We start from the raw sequence: 26,663 nt of genomic DNA, 5'->3' as shown, positions 1-26,663 counted from the left end.
CTTGCAGATTTTGATCCTCCCCAGAAACGAAAACGCAACAAGTTTGCTTTCGCTTGCTCCATTCTAGCTTCCATGACTTCCATCTTGCTCGGCTATGGTAACTTAACTTAATTACTAACGAAAATAAACAAAGAAAGAAACTTGTATAATATTGAGATTTGATAAATCTTATGCATGTGTGTTTTTTTTTTTTTTTTTGGTTTGACAGACATTGGAGTAATGAGTGGGGCGGCAATCTACATAAAAAAGGACCTCAAAATCAGCGACGTGGAATTGGAGGTTCTGGTGGGGATCATCAACCTTTACTCACTGTTTGGTGCGGCGGCAGCCGGCAGAACCTCCGACTGGATCGGGCGGCGCTACACCATCGTACTAGCAGGAGCCATATTCTTTGTAGGAGCTCTGCTGATGGGTTTCGCCACAAACTATGCGTTCCTAATGGTGGGTCGTTTTGTCGCTGGTATTGGCGTTGGTTATGCTCTCATGATTGCTCCTGTTTACACTTCCGAACTCTCGCCCGCTTCCTATCGTGGCTTCCTCAGTTCTTTCCCTGAGGTAACTTGAATTTACTTTGTTCTTCTTCCCCTTCACAACTTAACGCATTAATCAGATCATCTCTAGTCACAAACATCAATTTATGTTGTATTAGATATATTTTACTATTACACCAAATATTACACAAACAAATATTCTAAGAATATTCTTTTTTTCTTTTTATTAATAATCAATAATTTATTTATTTTATTAATTATTTTTTACATATTAATTAAATATTAAAAATGATATTTTTATTAAATAATAATAATTTTACAAATTATACTAATTTAATAAAATTAAACATTTATTTAATCAAATAAACATTACATTTTATATAAAAAAAATTACATATAATATATTTCATTATATTTTATATAAAAAATTACATCTATTTCATTTAATTTATACTATATTCTCTCACAAATGATCATTGATTAATTAATGCATTTCGAAGATGCCCTAGAGCTTGTAAAGTCGCCACTTTCCCGGATTTTTCAATAAAAAGGTACTCTTCCAATACTAAAAATGGCTTTTATTATTGCACCACAGGTGTTCATTAATGGAGGGGTATTACTAGGATACGTTTCAAACTACGCATTCTCAAAGCTGCCACTTCAATTGGGATGGCGAATGATGCTTGGCATTAGCGCCATCCCCTCCGTGCTGTTGGCCGTCGGCGTCTTGGCCATGCCTGAGTCACCTCGTTGGCTGGTCATGCAAGGTCGACTCGGAGACGCCAGGAAAGTCCTCGACAAAACCTCCAACTCCAAAGACGAAGCCGCCTTAAGACTCGCCGATATTAAAGAAGCTGCTGGCATTCCCCAAGAATGCAATGACGACGTCGTTCGGGTTGAGAAACGTAGCCACGGTGAGGGTGTATGGAGAGAGCTCTTCCTTCATCCTACACCGACGGTTCGTCACATTTTAATCTGCGCCATTGGTATTCATTTCTTTCAGCAGGCGTCGGGTATAGACGCCGTCGTTTTGTACAGTCCCAGGATCTTCGAAAAAGCCGGGATCACATCTGATGACGATAAGTTACTCGCAACTGTAGCCGTCGGATTTTCGAAGACTATTTTCATCTTAGTGGCTACGTTTTTGCTTGATAGAATCGGACGACGGCCATTGATTTTGAGTAGTATGGGGGGTATGATCCTGTCCCTCGCCACCCTTGGATTCTCTTTAACGGTCATTGATCACTCACACGTAAAGTTACCATGGGCTGTTGGATTAGCCATCACCACAGTGTTATCATTCGTCGGGTTCTTCGCGATAGGGATGGGGCCCATCGCGTGGGTCTACAGCTCTGAGATCTTCCCGTTGAAGCTACGAGCTCAGGGAGCGAGTATGGGAGTTGCAATGAATAGGCTTGTAAGTGGGGTCGTGGGAATGACTTTCTTATCCCTTTACAAGGCCATAACAATCGGCGGAGCCTTCTTCCTTTTCACGGGAGTCGCAATAGTGTCCTGGGTGTTCTTTTATACGATGTTCCCGGAAACACAGGGTAAAACCCTTGAAGAGATGGAGGTCCTTTTTGGTAACTTCAATTGGTTGAGGGACTCCAAGCGCAAGAAGAGGAACAGTCAACTTGTCAGCAATAGTAACGGAAATAGTGATGGTTCTGGTAACGATCAGTTAGGGGCGGTGTCTAAGCCGGAGACTAATTAGAGGGTAATTTGATAAATATAAGAATAAAGATAGGTTGACAAACACTTCTCATAATTTTTTTTTACAAACACTGACGTGATAGATCGCATTTGTTGAAACGAGACTTATTGTTGGGCATATGAAACCCATTACGAACTGACCAATTACGAGTTGACATGTCGTGTTTGTGAGAGAAAGCTAGTGAGAATGGTTCGTTAGTATAGTATTATTATAAATATAATGATGTTTTAAATATTTTAGTGTAGCTTTCTAAAAGGATAGTGATGTTTGAGTGAAAGGGTTGAACGAAGAGAAGAAAAGAATGACAAACACTTGTTCAATGAAAAATCATAAATTATGAATGAAAAACATAATATTCTATCTATAATTTGTCCAAGTTTGGTTTGATACATTGCTATGATTTTGATGCCCACAAGTGATTCTATAGAGCAATGCTACACCCACAACCTCTTTTCACAAGCTTTCTCTCGTAACTCCAACGTGACAGCTCAACAATTTATCAGGTGGGACTTAGGACGAGCTGACTAGTTACGAACTACCACATCGGGGTTGTTAGAGGAAGTTTGTGAGAAGAAGTTGTAGGTGTAGTATTTTCCTATTCTATATCATAAAATTTGTTCAAATTTCAAACTAATTTTGTTTTATTAAATTTTGAGCTTTTCCTTCCTTTTGAAGTCAATTTTTTTTGTGTTTGGTTCTGCCTTTTCTTTCTTTCGATTTTTCTTTATATATTTATAACAAATTAAATTATGTGGTTATGTTGCTTTAAGAATAAGTGGTCCATTCTTTCTTGCATTGGTTGATTGAATAATTTGGATTGACTACCAATAATAATGCGAAAGCAAAGGGACCTTATGTCACCAAGTTTTACCTGGTGGGTGATCAAATCAATTAAAATGGTCCCTCAAACCTTAAACCTGTCGACTCCACCAATCGTCAGCAATAGAGCAATTAGGGTTTGCATAACTATCCCTCCCAAGTCAAATGACAACCAATCACGACCACCAGAATCTAATCTTTCACCACCAAAAGACTCATCAGCCTCTCATCTTCAAGAACCCCAACAACATGGATTGAGTTTGCTTTCCGTTTACCGTTGAATAAGAAAATGTATTTTTTTGGGTGGAAAAATGATATTTTGAAAGTCTATGGGTGGAAAATTGTCATTAAACCATTATTTGGGTGGAAAAAAGTGGTTAACTCTAGTTATATATTTATAAAACAAATGAATAAATGAACATGTAAGAGATGGGAAGAGATGAAGGCTGTAGTTGTAGTCATTGTCTTAGATGAAGACAGAGTCCATGCAAATAATCGAGATGTAGTCTAGGAATCTGACACAAAACCAGCTTAATGAAAATCTTTTAAGAGATTCAGATCACAAAATATATATTTTAAGGAGCCATTTTAGTTATACTATAGTATCCATAATTGAAGCCTATAGGGATGGTGATTATGGCTACTCAAGTAATTGGATAGGAGTTATACAGAATTACAAATAATCGGTTGAACAATTTGTCCTTCCAATTTCGGCCTATGGTTGCAACAAGCTGTAAAAATTATTAAAAAAAAAAAAAAATGGGAACTAGAATTATATTTTTACAAGCCTCACGAGGAACCCACCACTAGGTTACAACCAGCTTAATTCTTCTCATTTTCTCGGTGATCAGTTGTCAACTGTGTCGTGGTGATTCTACAATCTTTTCTACCCAAAACTACGGTGGAGATCCTCGGAAAAATCACAACTATAATAAAAGAATTACAAACAGTAATTTACATTTGAAGATGAGGTCCAAAATATTCTTGTTGGAATGTGAATACTTTTTCGTAATTGATGAAAAAAAGCAATCAAGAAGAAAAGGCAAGCAAGAAGAAAAAGAAATTTAAGTTTTAGGTAAATTTCTAGTTTAAGAATTTATAAAGAAAGGGAGAATGTGAGGATACAAGGGGTTTTAATGTAAGGGTACTATGGGTATCGGGAAAATATCAAGGGGTATTAAACACCATAGGAACAAGATGTTCAACTGAAGAATTAGAGTATTCAACGATCGCTCATAATGAAGGTTGATGGTATGATTAAACAGTTGTATCATATTTATATTATTATAGTTAAAACTCTCTCGTCCATGGATGTAAGCAAGTTATGCCGAACCATGTAAAATATCATGTGCCTTTGTGTGCTATATGTTGTTCTTTAATTTTATGTTTTTTTACTCCTCCGATTTTCAACATGGTATCAGAGCAGATTCTGATTTTTCAACAATTCTTTACTTCCTAATGCCCTGTTGCAGATGCTGCATCAACTATCAAGTCATATCCAACAGTGGTCCATTTGTTGTAAGTGTCTGTGCATACATTTCTCATGAAAATTGCAGCCTCGCGTTCACTCATCTCCGGATGAAACCTCCTGCGAAGGTTTCCAATTGGGTCACCTTTACTAAAGCAAGGTAATCAACTGTCTAGCATTAATAACACTGTGTTGATGATATCGTCCATATAACGACTAAGTAGCAGGATAACCTTTAATACACAAGCCATTCATGTACAAAATAACGAAGTCAACTTTGAGATAAAAGTTGTCAACAGAGTGTATAAAGAAAAAAAGATCCAATAAGAAACTCTTTCATTACCTTACAAATTGATGCCATGTATCACTCTTCATAACCCCAAATAGATCTTGTAATTGGGTAATTTCATAGCTTAGCTTGAAGTGTGCGCTCTCAAAACCAGGCGACGTTTCCAAAATGAAACCAAAATCAATATGGAGAAGCCACCTCTTGCTACATTGTGATAGAATCAATGAAGTGCTGGTCTACAGTAGGAAGAGTAAATGGGTGAAATAGAGGATTACAAGCCAGACATGGGAGGGTGACAGAAATGTACAGGATAGATGGCTTTTGTTGATATGAAGAGCACAATATTCTGTTATATGTGGGAGTGCTAGATGAATTAAAAAAGGGAGAATGTTTGGAGATACAGATTATTGAGAAAAGTTGGGAAAAGGGGAAACGGGAGGAAGCTGGCCCTCGAAGCTCAGTGGTATCTTTGTTTTTCTATGAGTCTTTATTTTGTTCAATGCATTTTGTGAGTTGGATGGATAGTAGATTTGCATTCGAAAAGTGTATCACTTTGATTTATGTCATTAATATACACATTTTCTTGGATCTTGTTTTTAGTTTATTGTTTGAGTTGTTTTGTTTGCTTGAGTGTGTGAGTTAAAGAGAAGGAGTCTATCAAGTGGTATCAGGGTAGTTGCCACTGGGGTATCAGGGTAGTTGCCACTGGGGTATGGTTAACACTACAATGGAGGGCAGAGTTGATAATGTTGAGAAAGAAGTCAAAGTGGTTTAGAGAGACCTAACCAAGTTGACGGAAGATGTTACCTCCATTAGAGAGATACTAGATGACATGCAAAACTGGATGTAGTGGAAAGACGAAGAAGAAGCTTGCCAGAGAATAATGGTGTATGTAATGCCCACATGGAGGTATGTAATTTAATTTATGCTCTTATACCTTTAGTTGATTTTTTTGATAAAGTGAGAAAATGTGAAGAAAATGCCTTAAACTTGCATTAAAGGTAAAATGGTCTTTTCACTCAAAATTAGGTGAAAAAGTGGGGAGTGAAAAGAGGTAGAATTTCATAAAGAATGTATTAAAAATGAAGATATTATGGCAATTGACTAAGAGATATAGATGAAATTTGAAAGAAAGTGCAAGGGTAAAATGGGAAAGTATGCATATTTATAAGAGATATTAAGAGTTCAAGCAAAAAGACCCTATCATTTTCTACTCCCTCTCACGCCACTTCACTCTCAATTTCTCTCATCTCTTCATCAAATTTCCAGGGATTTTAGAGGGCTTTTAGTTGGATTTTGGTAGAGATTTGATCCTAAGCACCCAAAGATAAGAATTCTTGCAATAGATGTGAGATTAATTTTTAAAGTGTTGAATTCTTATAGTGTTTATGCTTAGGGTTTTAGAGAAAGAACAAGTCTACCAAAGAAAGAGAGATTCTAGTGGAATTACTCAAGCACAAGGTAAGTAAATCCTACCCTAAGTATGATTTAATTAAGTTATGTTGTGTAGAGAACTTTCTTTATATGTGTGTGTGTGTGTGTGTGTGTGTGTGTGTGTGTGTGTGTGTTATGTAAAATTGTTGATGGATTTGGTGTTGAATAATGATTAGAACCTATCTATGAGAAGTTGTGTTGGTGTAGTTGTTATTTGATTGAATGTTTGGATGAGATTTGGAAGAATTGAAGTGAAAATTTTGAAGTGTGTATTTTGGGCAGATTTGGTGTTAATTATGGAGGAGTTTATTCCAAATTTTTGGTGGCCCAAAATAGAGATAGAAGTGTAGCCAAATTAGTGTTGATTTGTGCACATAAATTGTTTGATGAAATGCCAAAGAGAAGTGCATGTATGAGAATGATTATGTGTTACTTTGGGATAAGTTTGTAGATGGTAGAGAATGACATGTTTGCATTCCATAATACATAATTGCATTTAAATATGTGAATTTAGAAAGAATTATAAGCATGAAACCATCAACATGCATACATATTTATAAGAGCATGAAAAAGCCCTAAAATATGTTAAACAGAAAATAGAAAGAAGTGAGAATATTAAAGATATTCAAAGATATTAAAGATATTCAAATATGAATTTTTCTTAAAGAAGTGTTAAAAAAAGATAAAAAGAAGATAAGGTTGTTGCGATAGGGAGCCATGAGTGACATAGTCCTACATGCATGCTGCCTTTAGTGAGTGGCCTCAGAATTCAGAAAGAAGAATTATACAGTCCATTAGAAGTGTGTGTGGATGAGGACTGTACCCAGAATTAGAGAATTCACTCACACGGCCAAGGCTCCAAATCCATGCCTCAACCGAGTCCAATCGGCAAGAATAGAAAGAAAGAAAGCAAGAAAGAAAGAATAGAATAGAAAGAAGGACTAGAAAAGAAAGAAATAAATAAAGAAAAAGAAACAAAAAACAGAATAAGAAAAGTAGAAAAGAATATGCATAATTTATGCATTTGTGCATTTGCATATGTATAATACCATGCTTATTATCATGGGTAGTGAAAAAAAATTAGAAAACAAAGAGAAAAACAGAGAAAGAACAAAGAGAAAAATAGAGAATACTCGAGAAATGAGTTGTAAGGAAAGAAAATTCAGGATTTAAGCAATAGAGAGAGAAGGGTAGCATAGCAGGTTTACTTACTGAGCTATTAGTGCTCACTTCGTTGTTTTTAATGTTTTACAGGTAATAGGTGAGTTGCGATCGCTCAGAATGTCACGCAGTGGAAGGGTTGGGCTACACTGTCAAGTTGCTATTTTTGAGAACATTTTGTAAATATTTGTATATAAAGAAAAATTAAATATGGGTCCATACTTTATTACTTGTATATATATGTGTATTTTCTTATATATATTTTTAATGAGTTTTAGTGATTATTTTACTAGTATACTAGCCAGAACAGGAAACCAACATGACAGAGGAACTCGCCTGGAAAACGAACCACCACCAAAAGCTTGAACTACAGATTTTTTTTTATGATGACTCTTACGATTGGATTTTTTGAGTTGAACGATATTTTGCCATCAATCAAGTAACAGACGAGAACAAAGTCTTTTCTACGGTGTTGTGTATGGAGGGAGAAGTTTTTCACTGGTATTAGTGGACAAAATCCAGAAATCCGATGATAGCTTGGTCGACGTTTAAGGTGGCGCTCCTTCAAAGGTTTAGCAGTGCCCAAGAAGTCAACCCTCTGGAGTTGGTCATGTCAACAAAGCAATCGGGTTTAGTGTTGGACTATCGCCGGTGTTTCGAAGAGGTAGCAGCGTTGACCATCGGCGAGAGGGAGGATGTTCTCACCGTCACCTTCATGAATGGATTGAAGGTAGAAATCAAGGTTGAAATTAAACTCCAAAGACCTAACCTACTGGACCAGCCCAACTCCTTAATCCAAGCTACCACCATAGCCCAAAGAGTTGGAAGAAAGGAATATTGTATTGGATGAAGCTTGGGTAGGTTTGGGCCGACAAGGGAGAGTGGGAGGAAATGTAATTGGGCCCCGAAATTTTACCAACCCCTTTAAGCCTGATGAATATGATAAGGCCCAACCTCACTTGACCCAAACCCACATGACCTAATCCCTTATGACCCAACCTAATATGAGCCAAACCCACCCAACAACTAATCAAAGAACTCAATCCATTCCATTGGCATTCAGACGTTTCTCCACTGAGAATGCATCTAGCTCTGGTCAAAGCCAGCCGAGAGTTTCAGATCTAACACTTTTCGATGGGATTTTCCCTTCAAAAAGCTTATTGAGGCGGAGATTCAGAGGAAGAGAGAGAGAGAGGGGTTTATGTTATAGCCTTACAGGTGTGATGGAAAATTCTCACTTGGGCATCGATGTGAAGAGAAGCAATTCTACGTAATTTTGCTTTAGGAAGGTGAGACAAACCCAGACCTAACCAATGAAGAAGAATGTGAGGAGATTGAAAATGAACAACTACAGAGTAATGTTGAGTTGTCCATCAATTCAGTGTGGGAATACACGGGCCAAAAACGATGAAGCTAAAAGGGAATGTTCAAGGTAGGGAGGTGATTGTTTTGATTGATAGTGGGACTTCCCACAATTTCATTTGTATAGAGGCAGTAGGGAGTTTAGGGATCCTAATTGTTGCAACTCCTTCTTTTAGAGTTAGAGTTGGTGATGGGTATTGGGTTACGTGTAAAGGTGAGTGTAAAGAAGTTCCCTTGGAATTACAAGGGATGGTGTTCGTCCAGAATTTATTTCCCTTTGAAATGGGAAATGTCGATGTGGTGCTTGGGATGGCATGGCTAGAGACCTTAGGGGAAATAGTGATTGATTGGAAGAAACAAACCATGAAGTTCAGGTTAAGAGAGAAAACTGTGAAGTTGTGTGAAGACCCATCCCTGAGTAAGACAATGGTGTCCTTGAAAGTAATGATTAAAACGGTACAGAGTGAAGGTCAGGGCATTTTGGTGGAGTTTGGAGGGATTCAAAAGCAATTTGGAGGTGAGGAGAGAATGGATGAAACGTTGGCTAAGGTGCTAGACCAGTTTAGGCAAGTGTTTGAACCCTTAACGGGACTGCCACTAGTTAGAACACAAGAGCATTCAATTCAATTAGTGCTAGGAACCCAGCCCCCAAATTTAAGACCATATAGATACCCGTATTACTAGAAAAATGACATAAAACTCATAGTTAAGGAGATGCTAGCCTTGGGGATCATTAAGCCTAGTGTGAGTCTGTTTTCAAGCCCGATGTTGTTAGTAAAAAAGAAGGATGGGGGGTGGAGAATTTGTGTAGATTACAAGGTAGTAAATCAAGTCACCGTACCAGATAAATTCCCTATTCCAGCAATCTATGAGTTATTTGATGAGCTTGGCGGGGCGTCGGTGTTTTCTAAATTGGATTTAAAGTCAGGTTATCATCAGATACGAGTTCGGCCTTAGGACACCCATAAGACCACATTTAGAACAAATGAGGGGCACTACAAGTTGTTAGTCATGCCCTTTGGGTTGACAAACGCGCCCTCCACTTTCCAAACATTAATGAATGAGGTTTTCAGGCCACATTTAAGAAAGTTTATACTCGTCTTTTTTGACGACATTCTAGTCTATAATAAAGGGATGGCAGAGCACTCAAGGCACTTGACACTCACTCTTCAAACTCTATTGGAACACTAGTTGGTTGTGAATAGAAACAAGTGTTTGTTCTGACAACAATAGTTGGAATATTTGGGGCATATAATCTTAGCTGAAGGGATATCTGTTAATCCATCAAAGGTAGATAACATCCTCAAGTGGCCAATTCCGAAGAATGTGAGAGCTCTCCGGGGGTTTCTCGGCTTAACTGGCTACTACTGGTGTTCTGTTCAAGGTCATGATAAGATTCCCTCGCCTTAAACCGCTTTACTAAAAAAGGATGCTTTTGAATGGAAGGAATTTACCCAAGTAGCTTTTGAAAAATTGAAGAAGGTAATGACCAGTGTGCCAGTATTGGCCATGCCCGATTTTTTCAAAAGGTTTGTGATTGAGACAGATGCCTCGGGTAGTGGATTAGGGGCAGTATTGATGAAGGAGGGCAGAGCACTCACTTTTCTGAGTAAAGGGTTATCAATGAAGTCACAACTGAAATCAGTTTATGAAAGAGAGCTCATGGCAGTAATTCTAGCTATTCATGATTTTCTCCATTACCTTTTAGGACACTATTCTATCATCAAAATTGATTAACAGAGTCTTCATTTCTAAACTGATCAAAAATTACTAGGTAAGAGTCAACAGAAGTGGGTTATCAAGTTATTGGGTTGGATTTCAAAATACAATATCTGTCGAGATTAGAGAATAAAGTCGCAGATGCTGTTTCACGGAACCAAGAGGAAGGGGAATATAATGCACTCTCCATGGGTCGTTTTGTGGTTATGGGAGATTTAGAAGAAGCAATTCAACGAGATAATAAACTTTGTCATATTGTCCAGCAACTTCTAATTGATTCAAACAGCCAACCTTCTTTTCAACTTGTAGGGCATCATTTACTCTACCATAACAGGTTGGTAGTGCCTAAGAGTGGCCCTCATATTCCCAAAGTTCTATTCCTCACCCATGGGAGGTCACTTCGGATTTTTTAGAACGTATAAACGGATTAGCAATGTGGTTTACTAGGAGGGGATGAAGAAGGATATCAAAAACTATGTGGAAGCTTGTGCAATGTGCCAACAAAACAAATACGGGACATTGAGTCCGACTAGATTAATATAGCCACTGCCCATTCCAAACCAAGTGTGGGAAGATGTGTCAATGGACTTTATTATGGGGCTTCCTAAGGCTCACAACGTGGACACAATTTTGGTAGTGGTAGACTGACTCTCTAAGTACAACCATTTCATCACCTTATGACACCCTTACATGGCTAGGGATGTGGCAGGGCTATTTATCAAGGAGATAGTCCGACCACATGGGTTTTCGAGATCAATCGTTTCCGATCGTGATAGAATTTTTATGAGTCATTTTTTGGATGAGTTATTTCGGCAACCGGGGACTCGGCTTCACATGAGTTTCGCCGATCACCCACAAACAGATGGACAAACCGTAGTTGTGCATCATTGCCTAGAGACCTATCTTAGATGCTTTGTCAATGGTCAGCCCCAATAGTGACCAAAATGGGTACCCTGGGCAAAATTTTGGTTCAATAATACTTTTAAATGTCGGCTAGTATGTGCCCATTCAAGGCAGTTTATGGACGTGATCCTCCAATGGTGTTCAAGTACATAGAACATTCCTCCAAAGTTGATGAAGTCAATAGCCAACTTTAGGATCATAACTACATCCTCCAAGAGTTAAAAAAACAATCTGGTTCAAGCCCAAAATAGGATGAAAACTTATGTAGATAAGAAGAGTAGGGAAGTCACTTTTGAGGTAGGGGACTCGGCCTATTTGAAGCTACAACCCTACAAGCTATGTTCCTTAGCAAGGCACCATAATGAAAAGCTTAGCCCACGATTCTACGGTTTGTTTGTGATAAAAAATAAAATAGGGGCAACAATTTACCAATTGGATTTACACCCATCAGCCCGCATACATGATGTCTTTCACGTTTCACAATTAAAGAAAGACATCTTTTCCATTCCAAATAGTCAACCACTTCTAGAGAACCTCAATGAAGACTTTGTGTTGATTGTTGAACCCGAAAATGTGCTCCAAAGGCGAAAGTTGCTGAATGGACAATGGGAGGTCCTCATCCAATGGAGGGGGCTACCTCCTTATGAAAGCACCTGGGAAGATTTCCACACTATCAATATCCAATTTCCCTCATTCCACCTTGAGGACATGGTGATTCTCCTTGGGGAGGGTAATGATAGAACCAATGAAGTGCTAGTCTACAGTAGGAAGAGTAAAAGGGTGAAATAGAGGATTACAAGCCAGGACATGGGAGGGTGACAGAATTGTACAAGACAGATGGCAAAACATATGGCTTTTATTGATAGGCAGAGTACAATATTCTGTTATGTGGGAGTGTCAGATGAATTAAAAAGGGAGAATGTTAGGAGATACGGATTATTAAGAAAAGTTGGGGAAAAGGGAAAGGGGAGGAAGCTGGCCCTCGAAGTTCAGCGGTGTCTTTGTTTTTCTTTGAGTTTTTATTTTGTTCTATGCATTTTGTGAGTTGGATGGATAGTAGATTTGCATTCCAAAAGTGTACCACTTTGATTTCTATCACCAATATACACATGTTCTTGAATCTTGTTTTTGGTTTACTGTTTGAGTTGTTTTGTTTGCTTGGGTGTGTGAGTTAAAGAGAAGGACTCTTATCACATTGACATTTATATTGAGGTTAGATGTCTTTTTGAGTATCTTTATTACTAATACTAGAAAATCATTTAGTTTTCTAAAGGATTTGTGGGAGATAGTGAGCTAAACAAGTGATAATAGTAACAGGGTTTATCAAGCAGCCGCTCAAAATAGTAAAACAATTAATAAATCATGCAAGCAAGAGCATACTCGTCAAATAGAAGATTCCCATTGTGTCTATCCTTGGGTTGCATTAAAACTTAAAAGGCTAGCAACTGCATAACCAGCACTGCTAATGCTAAAGTTCTGCTGAAAAATCTGGTACAAGCCACCATCGGTTGTTTCATCCATGTGACTTCTGCTCTGTGTATTAGCCTATTAGGCACAACCTGCAAAATAAGAGAAGGAAGTGTGAACAGTATATATAGACAACCCTTGTAAGTTAAAACTGGTTCATACTTCATAGTTCATAGCACTCACCACAATCAAATTCTGTGGGCTTGGTGACATTTTCTTAGTAACCAAGAATTCCAAACATTGAAAGCAAAGGAAAGAATACATGAATTGTGCCATTAGATATGATTTCAACTTAGGAGACCTTCATTTCTCAGTTGTAGAAAACTTTTCCATCACAAAGTATACACTTTATCACAGTACTAATAAAAGATAAATAATTTGATGACTAGAAGATCCAGAAACCCAAATGAATTTGTAAGTGCGTGGCAGGCTGTAAAAAATCAGAAATATTTTACAAATCTAATTTTTTTTTTTTTTTTATGATAAAAATAAATAGGCAATGAGTTAACCAATTTTTTTCGCCCAAATAATGGTTTAATGACATTTTCTTACTCATGGATTTTTAAAATATCACTTTACCACCCAAATTTATATTCCGACGGTGAATAGAAAGTAAATTCAATTCAAACTGTTAAGACTTTTGAAAAGGGGGGTCGATGAGTCTTTTAGTAGTAAAAAATTAGATTTTGATGATTAAGATTGATCAAAATTTGACTTGGGAGTGACAGTTATGTAAATCCTAATCACTCAATTGTTACTAATTGATGGGGTCGATAAGAGTATGGTTTAAAGGGTTTTGATGAGTAATAATTGAAAAAGAAAATGATGATGATATGAGTTCGTAACGATACTAGTATCGAAAATGAAATATAAATTTAAATAATAAATTGATATTTTAAAAGTTTGCGGATGATATCGTATAATTAAGTCATTATGTGGGTGGGAAAAAGTCGTCCACTCATAGGCAATAATTGAAGAGGGTAAGTGAATTGTGAAATTGTGAATTGCAAGGAGGGAAGGGGGGCCTTGACTTTGAATATTGCCTTGACAAAATAAAAAAGTGAAGTGGGTCCATTAATTAATTAATTAATTAATTAGTCAATTAGTCAACCATTTAATTGAATAAGAAGCCTACTTTTATTGACCCAATAATTAAAAAAAAAAATTTGTTCACATTGGTACATGTACGATTGAAACTTTATGAGTCACCTGCCATTCCTTTTTGTTTTTGTCTTATTCATTGACTGACTTACTTTAAAAAAGAAAACAATCATAATAACAATGAAATTTTGGATTTAGCCCGTGGTTTAGTGTTTGTCTAATAATATGAATACAGTTTAAATTATAATATTAATTTGGTGTTATTTTACCTAATTTGGTGTTATAATATTAATTTAGTGTTATTTTACCCCCACGAAATGATATAAGGGTAATACTACATTTATAATCTAATTTCATAAATTTTATCTCACAACCCTGATATTAGGGATGGATCCAGCCTAATTTTGAGTGGGCCATAGCCTATCCTTAATTTTTTTTTAAATACTAATATGTACAATTTCTAGATTTTGGCTCATCTTAACAAAAATATTAATTTATAATTAGTTTTTATTTTGATTCACCCTAACAGAAATTTCTGGATCTACTACTGCTTGACGTGATAACTTACAATTGATTAACTCGCAAATGAGTCTCGTCTGCTCGTTATAAGTCCCGCCTATCAATTTGTGTGTTAATCAATTATGAATTGTTACGTCGAGGTTGTGAGATAAAATTTATAAAATTGAGTTATGAGTCAATTTTTATCCATAATATAAATCATCCATTAGTATAAGATTTTAAACCTTAATCTATACTAACATAAATGAAGGACAGGGTATGATTTCTCGTACCAATAAATGGTAAATCTATGTGGATGAAATGATTAAGATAATCCTTGGTATGAGAAATTAAACTCAACCCATATCAACAAAAAATATAGGTTAAGGTCTTATTTCTTATAAATAAGTTTCCGGTAATAATACATTCTAATTTTTAGATTTGATGGAAGGAGAAAAGGTAATATATAATTTATTATTTGGGTATAGTTATAAAGAATTGAGAATTTATAAAGTTTTCTACCTAAAAATTATTAGAAACACCACTTCATTAGAAATATGGAGCTTGATTATTGTAATAAGGCCCAACTTTGAAAGTCAAATTAAGGATTTTAAGAGGAGTAAACGCCTTTTCCGACCCAAGGTTTGCCTTAATGACCCTTCTTACCCCAAAAGTTTCAAAATATCATTTTCTCACCCAAAAGTTAATACTCTATTACTACCCAAAGCCAATTTTGACGACAAAAATTTTCTCTGTCAGTACTATTTGAAACTTCGGTTTCCTCTCTACAAACCCCTCTTACTCCAACACCTGATTTCTCGCTGATTGCTAGCCATCACAAAGCTATGATTTTTTGTTCTTAGCTGATTTCTAGTTGATTCTGACGACGAATATTCAATCGATCACTACTATTTGATCCATCAGCCTCCAATCTATAAAACCTCTCTTACAGTGACTCCTGGTAACTTGTTAAACATCGATTGAGAAAGTGAAGTGTATTTTAAGTATTAACGGAATATAAACTTTGGATGAAAAAGTGATATTTTGAAACTTCTCAAACCTTAACCTGTCGACTCCACCAATCGTCAGCAATAGAGCAATTAGGGTTTGCATAACTATCCCTCCCAAGTCAAATGACAACCAATCACGACCACCAGAATCTAATCTTCACCACCAAAACTCTCACCTCTCATCTCACAGAACCCCAACAACATGGATTGAGTTTTGCTTTCCGTTTACCGTTGAATAAGAAAATGATTTTTTTGGGTGGAAAAAATGATATTTTGAAAGTCTGGGTGGAAAATTGTCATTAAACCATTATTTGGGTGGAAAAAAGTGGTTAACTCTAGTTATATATTTATAACAAATGAATAAAGAACATGTAAGAGATGGGAAGAGATGAGGCGTTAGTTGTAGTCATTGTCTTAATGAAGCCAGAGTCCATGCAAAAATCGAGATGTAGTCTAGGAATCTGACACAAAACCACTTAATGAAAATCTTTTAAGAGATTCAGATCACAAATATATATTTTAAGGAGCCATTTTAGTTATACTATAGTATCCATAGTTGAAGCCTATAGGGATGGTGATTATGGCTACTCAAGTAATTGATAGAGTTATACAGAATATACAAATAATCGTTGAACAATTTGTCCTTCCAATTTCGGCCTATGGTTGCAACAGCTGTAAAATTATAAAAAAAAAAAATGGGAACTAGAATTTTTTTTTTACAAGCCTCACGAGGACCCACCACTAGTTACAACCAGCTTATTCTTCTCATTTTCTCGGTGATCATTGCAACTGTGTCGTGGTGATTCTACAATCTTTTCTACCCAAAACTACGGTGGGATCCTCGAAAAATCACAACTATAATAAAAGAATTACAAACGTAATTTACATTTGAAGATGAGTCCAAATATTCTTGTTGGAATGTGAATACTTTTCGTAATTGATGAAAAAAAGCAATCAAGAAGAAAAGGCAAGCAAGAAGAAAAAAATTTAAGTTTTAGGTAAATTTCTAGTTTAAGAATTTATAAGAAAGGGAGAATGTGAGGATACAAGGGGTTTTAATGTAAGGGTACTATGGGTATCGGGAAAATATCAAGGGGTATAAACACCATAGGAACAGAGTTCAACTGAGAATTAGAGATATTCAACGATCGCTCATAATGAGGTTGATGGTATGAGTTAACAGTTGTATCATATTTTATATTATATAGTTAAAACTCTCTCGTCCATGATGTAAGTTATGCCGAACCATGTAAAATATCATGTGCCTTTGTGTGTTATGTTGTTCTTTAATTTTATGTTTTTTTACTCCTCCGATTTTCAACATGGTATCAAGAGCAGATTCTGATTTTTCAACAATTCTTTACTCCTAATGCCCTGTTCAGATGCTGCATCAACTATCAAGTCATATCCAACAGTGGTCCATTTGTTTAAGTGTCTGGGCATACATTTCTCATGAAAATTGCAGCCTCGCGTTCACTCATCTCCGGATGAAACCTCCTGCGAAGGTTTCCAATTGGGTCACCTTTACTAAAGCAGGTAATCAACTGTCTAGCATTAATACACTGTGTTGATGATATCGTCCATATAACGACTATCAGATAACCTTTATACACAAGCCATTCATTGTACAAATACGAAGTCAACTTTGAGATAAAAGTTGTCAAGAGTGTATAAAGAAAAAATCCAATAAGAAACTCTTTCATTACCTTACAATTGATGCCATTTCACTCTTATAACCCCAATAGATCTTGTAATTGGGTAATTTCATAGCTTAGCTTGAAGTGTGCGCTCTCAAAACCAGGCGACGTTTCCAAAATGAAACCAAAACAATATGGAGAAGCCACCTCTTGCTACATTGTGATAGAATCAATGAAGTGCTGGTCTACAGTAGGAAGAGTAAATGGGTGAAATAGAGGATTACAAGCCAACAGGGGAGGGTGACAGAAATGTACAGGATAGATGGCTTTTGTTGATATGAAGAGCACAATATTCTGTTATATGGGGAGTGCTAGATGATTAAAAAGGGAGAATGTTTAGATACAGATTATTGAGAAAGTTGGGAAAAGGGGAACGAGGAAGCTGGCCCTCGAAGCTCAGTGATCTTTGTTTTTCTATGAGTCTTTATTTTGTTCAATGCATTTGTGAGTTGGATGGATAGTAGATTTGCATTCGAAAAGTGTATCACTTTGATTTTGTCATTATATACACATTTTCTTGGATCTTGTTTTTAGTTTATTGTTTGAGTTGTTTTGTTTGCTTGAGTGTGTGAGTTAAGAGAAGGATTCTATCAAGTGGTATCAGGGTAGTTGCCACTGGGGTATCAGGGTAGTTGCCTGGGGTATGGTTAACACTACATGAGGGAGAGTTGATAATGTTGAGAAAGAAGTCAAGTGGTTTAGAGAGACCTAACCAAGTTGACGGAAGATGTTACCTCCATTAGAGAGATACTAGATGACATGCAAAACTGGATGTAGTGGAACAGAAGAAGCTTGCCAGAGAATAATGGTGTATGTAATGCCCACATGGGGTATGTAATTTAATTTATGCTCTTATACCTTTAGTTGATTTTTTTGATAAAGTGAGAAAATGTAAGAAAATGCCTTAAACTTGCATTAAAGGTAAAATGGTCTTTTCACTCAAAATTAGGTAAAAAGTGGGGAGTGAAAAGAGGTAGAATTTCATAAAGAATGTATTAAAAATGAAGATATTATGGCAATTGACTAAGAGATATAAATAAATTTGAAAGAAAGTGCAGGGTAAAATGGGAAAGTATGCATATTTATAAGATATTAAGAGTTCAAGCAAAAAGACCCTATCATTTTCTACTCCCTCTCACGCCACTTCACTCTCAATTTCTCTCATCTCTTCATCAAATTTCCAGGGATTTTAGAGGGCTTTTAGTTGGATTTTGGTAGAGATTTGATCCTAAGCACCCAAAGATAAGAATTCTTGCAATAGATGTGAGATTAATTTTTAAAGTGTTGAATTCTTATAGTGTTTATGCTTAGGGTTTATAGAAAGAACAAGTCTACCAAAGAAAGAGAGATTCTAGTGGAATTACTCAAGCACAAGGTAAGTAAATCCTACCCTAAGATGATTTTATAAGTTATGTTGGGTAGAGAACTTCTTTATATGTGTGTGTGTGTGTGTGTGTTGTGTGTGTGGGTGTTGTGTTATGTAAAATTGTTGATGGATTTGGTGTTGAATAATGATTAGAACCTATCTATGAGAAGTTGTTGTTGTGTAGTTGTTATTTGATTGAATGTTTGGATGAGATTTGGAAGAATTGAAGTGAAAATTTTGAAGTGTGTATTTTGGGCAGATTTGGTGTTAATTATGGAGGAGTTTATTCCAAATTTTGGTGGCCCAAAATAGAGATAGAAGTGTAGCCAAATTAGTGTTGATTGTGCACATAAATTGTTTGATGAAATGCCAAAGAGAAGTGCATGTATGAGAATGATTATGTGTTACTTTGGGATAAGTTTGTAGATGGTAGAGAATGACATGTTTGCATTCCATAATACATTGCATTTAAATATGTGAATTTAGAAAGAATTATAAGCATGAAACCATCAACATGCATACATATTTATAAGAGCATGAAAAAGCCCTAAATATGTTAAACAGAAAATAGAAAGAAGTGAGAATATTAAGATATTCAAGATATTAAAGATATTCAAATATGAATTTTTCTTAAAGAAGTGTTAAAAAAAGATAAAAAGAAATAAGGTTGTTGATAGGGAGCCATGAGTGACATAGTCCTACATGCATGCTGCCTTTAGTGAGTGGCCTCAGAATTCAGAAAGAAGAATTATACAGTCCATTGAAGTGTGTGTGGATGAGGACTGTACCCAGAATTAGAGAATTCACTCACACGGCCAGGCTCCAAATCCATGCCTCAACCGAGTCCAATCGGCAAGAATAGAAAGAAAGAAAGCAAGAAAGAAAGAATAGAATAGAAGAAGGACTAGAAAAGAAAGAAATAATAAAGAAAAAGAAACAAAAAACAGAATAAGAAAAGTAGAAAAGAATATGCATAATTTATGCATTTGTGCATTTGCATATGTATAATACCATGCTTATATCATGGTAGTGAAAAAAAATTAGAAACAAAGAGAAAAACAGAGAAAGAACAAGAGAAAAATAGAGAATACTCGAAATGAGTTGTAAGGAAAGAAAATTCAGGATTTAAGCAATAGAGAGAGAAGGGTAGCATAGCAGGTTTACTTACTGAGCTATTAGTGCTCACTTCGTTGTTTTTAATGTTTTACAGGTAATAGGTGAGTTGCGATCGCTCAGAATGTCACGCAGTGGAAGGGTTGGGCTACACTTCAAGTTGCTATTTTTGAGAACTTTTGTAAATATTTGTATATAAAGAAAAATTAAAATGGGTCCATACTTTATTACTTGTATATATATGTGTATTTTCTTATATATATTTTTAATGAGTTTTAGTGATTATTTACTAGATCTAGCCAGAACAGGAAACCAACATGACGAGGAACTCGCCTGGAAAACGAACCACCACCAAAGCTTGAACTACAGATTTTTTTTATGATGACTCTTACGATTGGATTTTTTGAGTTGAACGATATTTGCCACAATCAAGTAACAGCGAGAACAAAGTCTTTTCACGTGTTGGTATGGAGGGAGAAGTTTTTCACTGGTATTAGTGGACAAAATCCAGAAATCCGATGATAGCTTGGTCGGCGTTTAAGGTGGCGCTCTTCAAAGGTTTAGCAGTGCCCAAAAGTCAACCCTTGGAGTTGGTCATGTCAACAAAGCAATCGGTTAGTGTTGGACTATCGCCGGTTTCGAAGAGGTAGCAGCGTTGACCATCGGCGAGAGGGAGGATGTTCTCACCGTCACCTTCATGAATGATTGAAGGTAGAAATCAGGTTGAAATTAAACTCCAAAGACCTAACCTACTGGACCAGCCCAACCCTTAATCCAAGCTACCACCATAGCCAAAGAGTTGAAGAAAGGAATATTGTATTGGATGAAGCTGGGAGGTTTGGGCCACAAGGGAGAGTGGGAGGAAATGTAATTGGGCCCCGAAATTTTACCAACCCCTTTAAGCCGATGAATATGATAAGGCCAACCTCACTTGACCCAAACCCACATGACTAATCCCTTATGACCAACCTAATATGAGCCAAACCCACCCAACAACTAATCAAAGAACTCAATCCATTCCATGGCATTCAGACGTTTCTCCACGAGAATGCATCTAGCTCTGGTCAAAGCAGCCGAGAGTTTCAGATCTAACACTTTTCGATGGGATTTTCCCTTCAAAAAGCTTATGAGGCGGAGATTCAGAGGAAGAGAGAAGAGAGGGGTTTATGTTATAGCCTTACAGGTGTGGAAAATATCTCACTTGGCATCGATGTGAGAGAAGCAATTCTACGTAATTTTGCTTTGAAGGTGAGACAACCAGCCTAACCAATGAAGAAGAATGTGAGGAGATTGAAATGAACAACTCAGAGTAATGTTGAGTTGTCCATCAATTCAGTGTGGGAATACACGGGCCAAAAACGATGAAGCTAAAAGGGAATGTTCAAGGTAGGGAGGTGATTGTTTTGATTGATAGTGGGACTTCCCACAATTCATTTGTATAGAGGCAGTAGGGAGTTTAGGGATCCTAATTGTTGCAACTCCTTCTTTTAGAGTTAGAGTTGGTGATGGGTATTGGGTTACGTGTAAAGGTGAGTGTAAAGAAGTTCCCTTGGAATTACAAGGGATGGTGTTCGTCCAGATTTTTCCCTTTGAAATGGGAAATGTCGATGTGGTGCTTGGATGGCATGGCTAGAGACCTTAGGGAAATAGTGATTGATTGGAAGAAACAAACCATGAAGTTCAGGTTAGAAGAAAACTGTGAAGTTGTGTGAAGACCCATCCCTGAGTAAGACAATGGTGTCCTTGAAAGTAATGATTAAACGGTACAGAGTGAAGGTCAGGGCATTTTGGTGGTTTGGAGGATTCAAAAGCAATTTGGAGTGAGGAGAGAATGGATGAAACGTTGGCTAAGGTGCTAGACCAGTTTAGGCAAGTGTTTGAACCCTTAACGGGCCCACTAGTTAGAACACAGAGCATTCAATTCAATAGTGCTAGGAACCAGCCCCCAAATTTAAGACCATTATACCCTATTACTAGAAAAATGACATAAAACTCATAGTTAAGGAGATGCCCTTGGGGACATTAGCCTAGTGTATCTGTTTCAAGCCGTGTGTTAGTAAAAAGAAGATGGGGGTGGAGATTGTGTAGATTACAAGGTAGTAATCAAGTCACGTACCAGATAAATTCCTATTCAGCAATCTATGAGTATTTGTATATATTTGATGAGCTTGGCGGGCGTCGGTGTTTTCTAAATTGGATTTAAAGTCAGGTTATCATCAGATACGAGTTCGGCCTTAGGACACCCATAAGACCCATTTAGAACAAATGAGGGGCACTACAAGTTGTAGTCATGCCCTTTGGGTTGACAAACGCGCCCTCCACTTTCCAAACATTAATGAATGAGGTTTTCAGGCCACATTTAAGAAAGTTTATACTCGTCTTTTTTGACGACATTCTAGTCTATATAAAGGGATGGCAGAGCACTCAAGGCACCTGACACTCACTCTTCAAACTCTATTGGAACACTAGTTGGTTGTGAATAGAAACAAGTGTTTGTTCTGACAACAATAGTTGGAATATTTGGGGCATATAATCTTAGCTGAAGGGATATCTGTTAATCCATCAAAGGTAGATAACATCCTCAGTGGCCAATTCCGAAGAATTGAGAGCTCTCGGGGTTTCTCGGCTTAACTGGCTACTACTGGTGTTCTGTTCAAGGTCATGATAAGATTCCCTCGCCTTAAACCGCTTTACTAAAAAAGGATGCTTTTGAATGGAAGGAATTACCCAAGTAGCTTTTGAAAAATTGAAGAAGGTAATGACCAGTGTGCCAGTATTGGCCATGCCCGATTTTTTCAAAAGGTTTGTGATTGAGACAGATGCCTCGGGTAGTGGATTAGGGGCAGTATTGATAGGAGGGCAGAGCACTCACTTTTCTGAGTAAAGGGTTATCAATGAAGTCACAACTGAAATCAGTTTATGAAAGAGAGCTCATGGCAGTAATTCTAGCTATTCAAGAATACACCATCACCTTTTAGGACACCATTCTATCATCAAAACTGATCAACAGAGTCTCATTTCTAAACTGATCAAAAATTACTAGGTAAAGTCAACAGAAGTGGGTTATCAAGTTAGGGTTGGATTTCAAAATACAATATCTGTCGAGTTAGAGAATAAAGTCGCAGATGCTGTTTCACGGAACCAAGAGGAAGGGGAATATAATGCACTCTCCATGGGTCGTTTTGGTTTTGGGAGATTTAGAAGAAGCAATTCAACGAGATAATAAACTTTGTCATATTGTCCAGCAACTTCTAATTGATTCAAACAGCAACCTTCTTTTCAACTTGTAGGGCATCATTTACTCTACCATAACAGGTTGGTAGTGCCTAAGAGTGGCCCTCTATTCCCAAAGTTCTATTCCTCACCCATGGGAGGTCACTTCGGATTTTTTAGAACGTATAAACGGATTAGCAATGTGGTTTACTAGGAGGGGATGAAGAAGGATTCAAAACTATGTGGAAGCTTGTGCAATGTGCCAACAAAACAAATACGGGACATTGAGTCCGACATATTAATATAGCCACTGCCCATTCCAAACCAAGTGTGGGAAGATGTGTCAATGGACTTTATTATGGGGCTTCCTAAGGCTCACAACGTGGGACACAATTTTGGTAGTGGACTGACTCTCTAAGTACAACCATTTCATCACCTTATGACACCCTTACATGGCTAGGGATGTGGCAGGGCTATTTATCAAGGAGATAGTCCGACCACATGGGTTTTCGAGATCAATCGTTTCCGATCGTGATAGATTTTTATGAGTCATTTTTTGGATGAGTTATTTCGGCAACCGGGGACCGGCTTCACATGAGTTTCGCCGATCACCCACAAACAGATGGACAACCGTAGTTGTGCATCATTGCCTAGAGACCTATCTTAGATGCTTGTCAATGGTCAGCCCCAATAGTGACCAAAATGGTACCCTGGGCAAAATTTTGGTTCAATAATACTTTTAAATGTCGGCTAGTATGTGCCCATTCAAGGCAGTTTATGGACGTGATCCTCCAATGGTGTTCAAGTACATAGAACATTCCTCCAAAGTTGATGAAGTCAATAGCCAACTTTAGGATCATAACTACATCCTCCAAGAGTTAAAAAACAATCTGGTTCAAGCCCAAAATAGGATGAAAACTTATGTAGATAAGAAGAGTAGGGAAGTCACTTTTGAGGTAGGGACTCGCCTATTTGAAGCTACAACCCTACAAGCTATGTTCCTTAGCAAGGCACCATAATGAAAAGCTTAGCCCACGATTCTACGGTTTGTTTGTGATAAAAAATAAAATGGGGCAACATTACCAATTGGATTTACACCCATCAGCCCGCATACATGATGTCTTTCACGTTTCACAATTAAAGAAGACATCTTTTCCATTCCAAATAGTCAACCACTTCTAGAGAACCTCAATGAAGACTTTGTGTTGATTGTTGAACCCGAAAATGTGCTCCAAAGGCGAAAGTTGCTGAATGGACAATGGGAGGTCCTCATCCAATGGAGGGGGCTACCTCCTTATGAAAGCACCTGGGAAGATTTCCACACTATCAATATCCAATTTCCCTCATTCCACCTTGAGGACATGGTGATTCTCCTTGGGGAGGGTAATGATAGAACCAATGAAGTGCTAGTCTACAGTAGGAAGAGTAAAAGGGTGAAATAGAGGATTACAAGCCAGGACATGGGAGGGTGACAGAATTGTACAAACAGATGGCAAAACATATGGCTTTATTGATAGGCAGAGTACATATTCTGTTATGTGGGAGTGTCAGATGAATTAAAAAGGGAGAATGTTAGGAGATACGATTATTAAGAAAAGTTGGGGAAAAGGGAAAGGGGAGGAAGCTGGCCCTCGAAGTTCAGCGGTGTTCTTGTTTTTCTTTGAGTTTTTATTTTGTTCTATGCATTTTGTGAGTTGGATGGATAGTAGATTTGCATTCCAAAAGTGACCACTTTGATTTCATCACCAATATACACATGTTCTTGAATCTTGTTTTTGGTTTACTGTTGTGAGTTGTTTTGTTTGCTTGTGTGTGAGTTAAAGAGAAGGACTCTTATCACATTGACATTTATATTGAGGTTAGATGTCTTTTTGAGTATCTTTATTACTATACTAGAAAATCATTTAGTTTTCTAAAGGATTTGTGGGAGATAGTGAGCTAAACAAGTGATAATAGTAACAGGGTTTATCAAGCAGCCGCTCAAAATAGTAAAACAATTAATAAATCATGCAAGCAAGAGCATACTCGTCAAATAGAAGATTCCCATTGTGTCTATCCTTGGGTTGCATTAAAACTTAAAAGGCTAGCAACTGCATAACCAGCACTGCTAATGCTAAAGTTCTGCTGAAAAATCTGGTACAAGCCACCATCGGTTGTTTCATCCATGTGACTTCTGCTCTGTGTATTAGCCTATTAGGCACAACCTGCAAAATAAGAGAAGGAAGTTGAACAAGTATATAAGACAACCCTGTAAGTTAAAACTGGTTCATACTTCATAGTTCAAGCCTCCCAGTCCTCGACAAAACCTCCAACTCCAAAGACGAAGCCGCCTTAAGACTCGCCGATATTAAAGAAGCTGTTGGCATTCCCCAAGAATGCAACGACGACGTCGTTCGGGTTGAGAAACGTAGCCACGGTGAGGGTGTATGGAGAGAGCTCCTCCTTCATCCTACACCGACGGTTCGTCACATTTTAATCTGCGCCATTGGTATTCATTTCTTTCAGCAGGCGTCGGGTATAGACGCCGTCGTTTTGTACAGTCCCAGGATCTTTGAAAAAGCCGGGATTACATCTGATGACGATAAGTTACTGGCAACTGTAGGCGTCGGATTTTCCAAGACTATTTTCATCTTAGTGGCTACGTTTTTGCTTGATAGAATTGGACGCGGCCATTGATTTTGAGTAGTGTGGGGGGTATGATCCTGTCCCTCGCCACCCTCGCATTCTCTTTAACGTCATTGATCACTCACACGTAAAGTTACCATGGGCTGTTGGATTAGCCATCACCACGGTGTTATCATTCGTCGCGTTCTTCTCGATAGGGATGGGGCCCATCGCGTGGGTCTACAGCTCTGAGATCTTCCCATTGAAGCTACGAGCTCAGGGAGCGAGTATGGGAGTTGCAATGAATAGGGTTGTAAGTGGGGTCCTGGGAATGACTTTCTTATCCCTTTACAAGGCCATAACAATCGGCGGAGCCTTCTTCCTTTTCATGGGAGTCGCAATGGTGTCCTGGGTGTTCTTTTATACGATGTTCCCGGAAACACAGGGTAAAACCCTTGAAGAGATGGAGGTCCTTTTTGGTAACTTAAATTGGTTGGCAAGAAGAGGAACAGTCAACTTATCGGCAATGGTAACGGAAACAATGATGGTTCTGTTACCGTTCAGTTAGAGGCGGTGTCTCAACCGGAGACTAATTAGAGAGTAATTTGGTAAATATGAGAATAAAGATAGGTTGACAAACACTTCTCATAATTTTTTTTTACAAACACTGACGTGATAGATCGCATTTGTTCAAACGAGACTCATTGTTGGGTATATGAAACCCATTACGAACTGACCAATTACGAGTTGACATGTTGTGTTTGTGAGAGAAAGCTAGTGAGAAGGGTTCGTTAGTGTAGTATTATTATAAATATAATGATGTTTTAAATATTTTAGTGTAGCTTTCAAAAAGGATAGTGATGTTTGAGTGAGAGGGTTGAACAAAGAAAAGAAAAGAATGACAAACACTTGTTCAATGAAAAATCATAAATTATGAATGAAAAACATAATATTCTATCTATAATTTGTCCAAGTTTGGTTTGATACATTGCTATGATTTTGATGCCCACAAGTGATTCTATAGAGTAATGCTATACCCACAACCTCTTTTCACAAGCTTTCTCTCGTAACTCCAACATGACAGAGCTTTCTAAAAGGATAGTGATGTTTGAGTGAAGGGGTTGAACGAAGAGAAGAAAAGATTGACAAACACTTGTTCAATGAAAAATCATAAATTATGAATGAAAAACATAATATTCTATCAATAATTTGTCCAAGTTTGGTTTGATACGTT

At 37.3% G+C, this 26,663-nt stretch overlaps 1 protein-coding gene and 1 pseudogene across 1 annotated transcript; both read left to right on the top strand.

Annotated features, from left to right (window-relative positions):
* The first annotated feature begins 6 nt into the window (after nt 1–6).
* Nucleotides 7–2,567, top strand: LOC116116836 (polyol transporter 5-like). The gene is made up of 3 exons (XM_031402885.1): nt 7–97; nt 209–555; nt 1,087–2,567. Exons 1-3 carry the CDS (start codon nt 73–75, stop codon nt 2,203–2,205), a joined length of 1,491 nt encoding a protein of 496 aa, XP_031258745.1. The 5' UTR covers nt 7–72; the 3' UTR covers nt 2,206–2,567.
* A 6,216-nt stretch (nt 2,568–8,783) lies between these two features.
* Nucleotides 8,784–26,663, top strand: part of LOC116116462 — a 30,752-nt pseudogene continuing 12,872 nt past the window's right edge.

The sequence above is a fragment of the Pistacia vera genome, unplaced genomic scaffold (assembly GCF_008641045.1).
Source record: "Pistacia vera cultivar Batoury unplaced genomic scaffold, PisVer_v2 Contig123, whole genome shotgun sequence".
NCBI lineage: Eukaryota > Viridiplantae > Streptophyta > Magnoliopsida > Sapindales > Anacardiaceae > Pistacia > Pistacia vera.
This window is presented reverse-complemented; position numbering and strand designations above follow the sequence as displayed.

What these genes read in the sequence shown, in the direction of transcription:
- LOC116116836 (XM_031402885.1), top strand. Translation starts at nt 73, where the DNA reads ATGACTTCCATCTTGCTCGGCTATG. An exon ending in TTCCATCTTGCTCGGCTATG is followed by an intron (nt 98 to 208) that starts GTAACTTAACTT and finishes TTGGTTTGACAG; the next exon opens with ACATTGGAGTAATGAGTGGG. An exon ending in TCCTCAGTTCTTTCCCTGAG is followed by an intron (nt 556 to 1,086) that starts GTAACTTGAATT and finishes ATTGCACCACAG; the next exon opens with GTGTTCATTAATGGAGGGGT.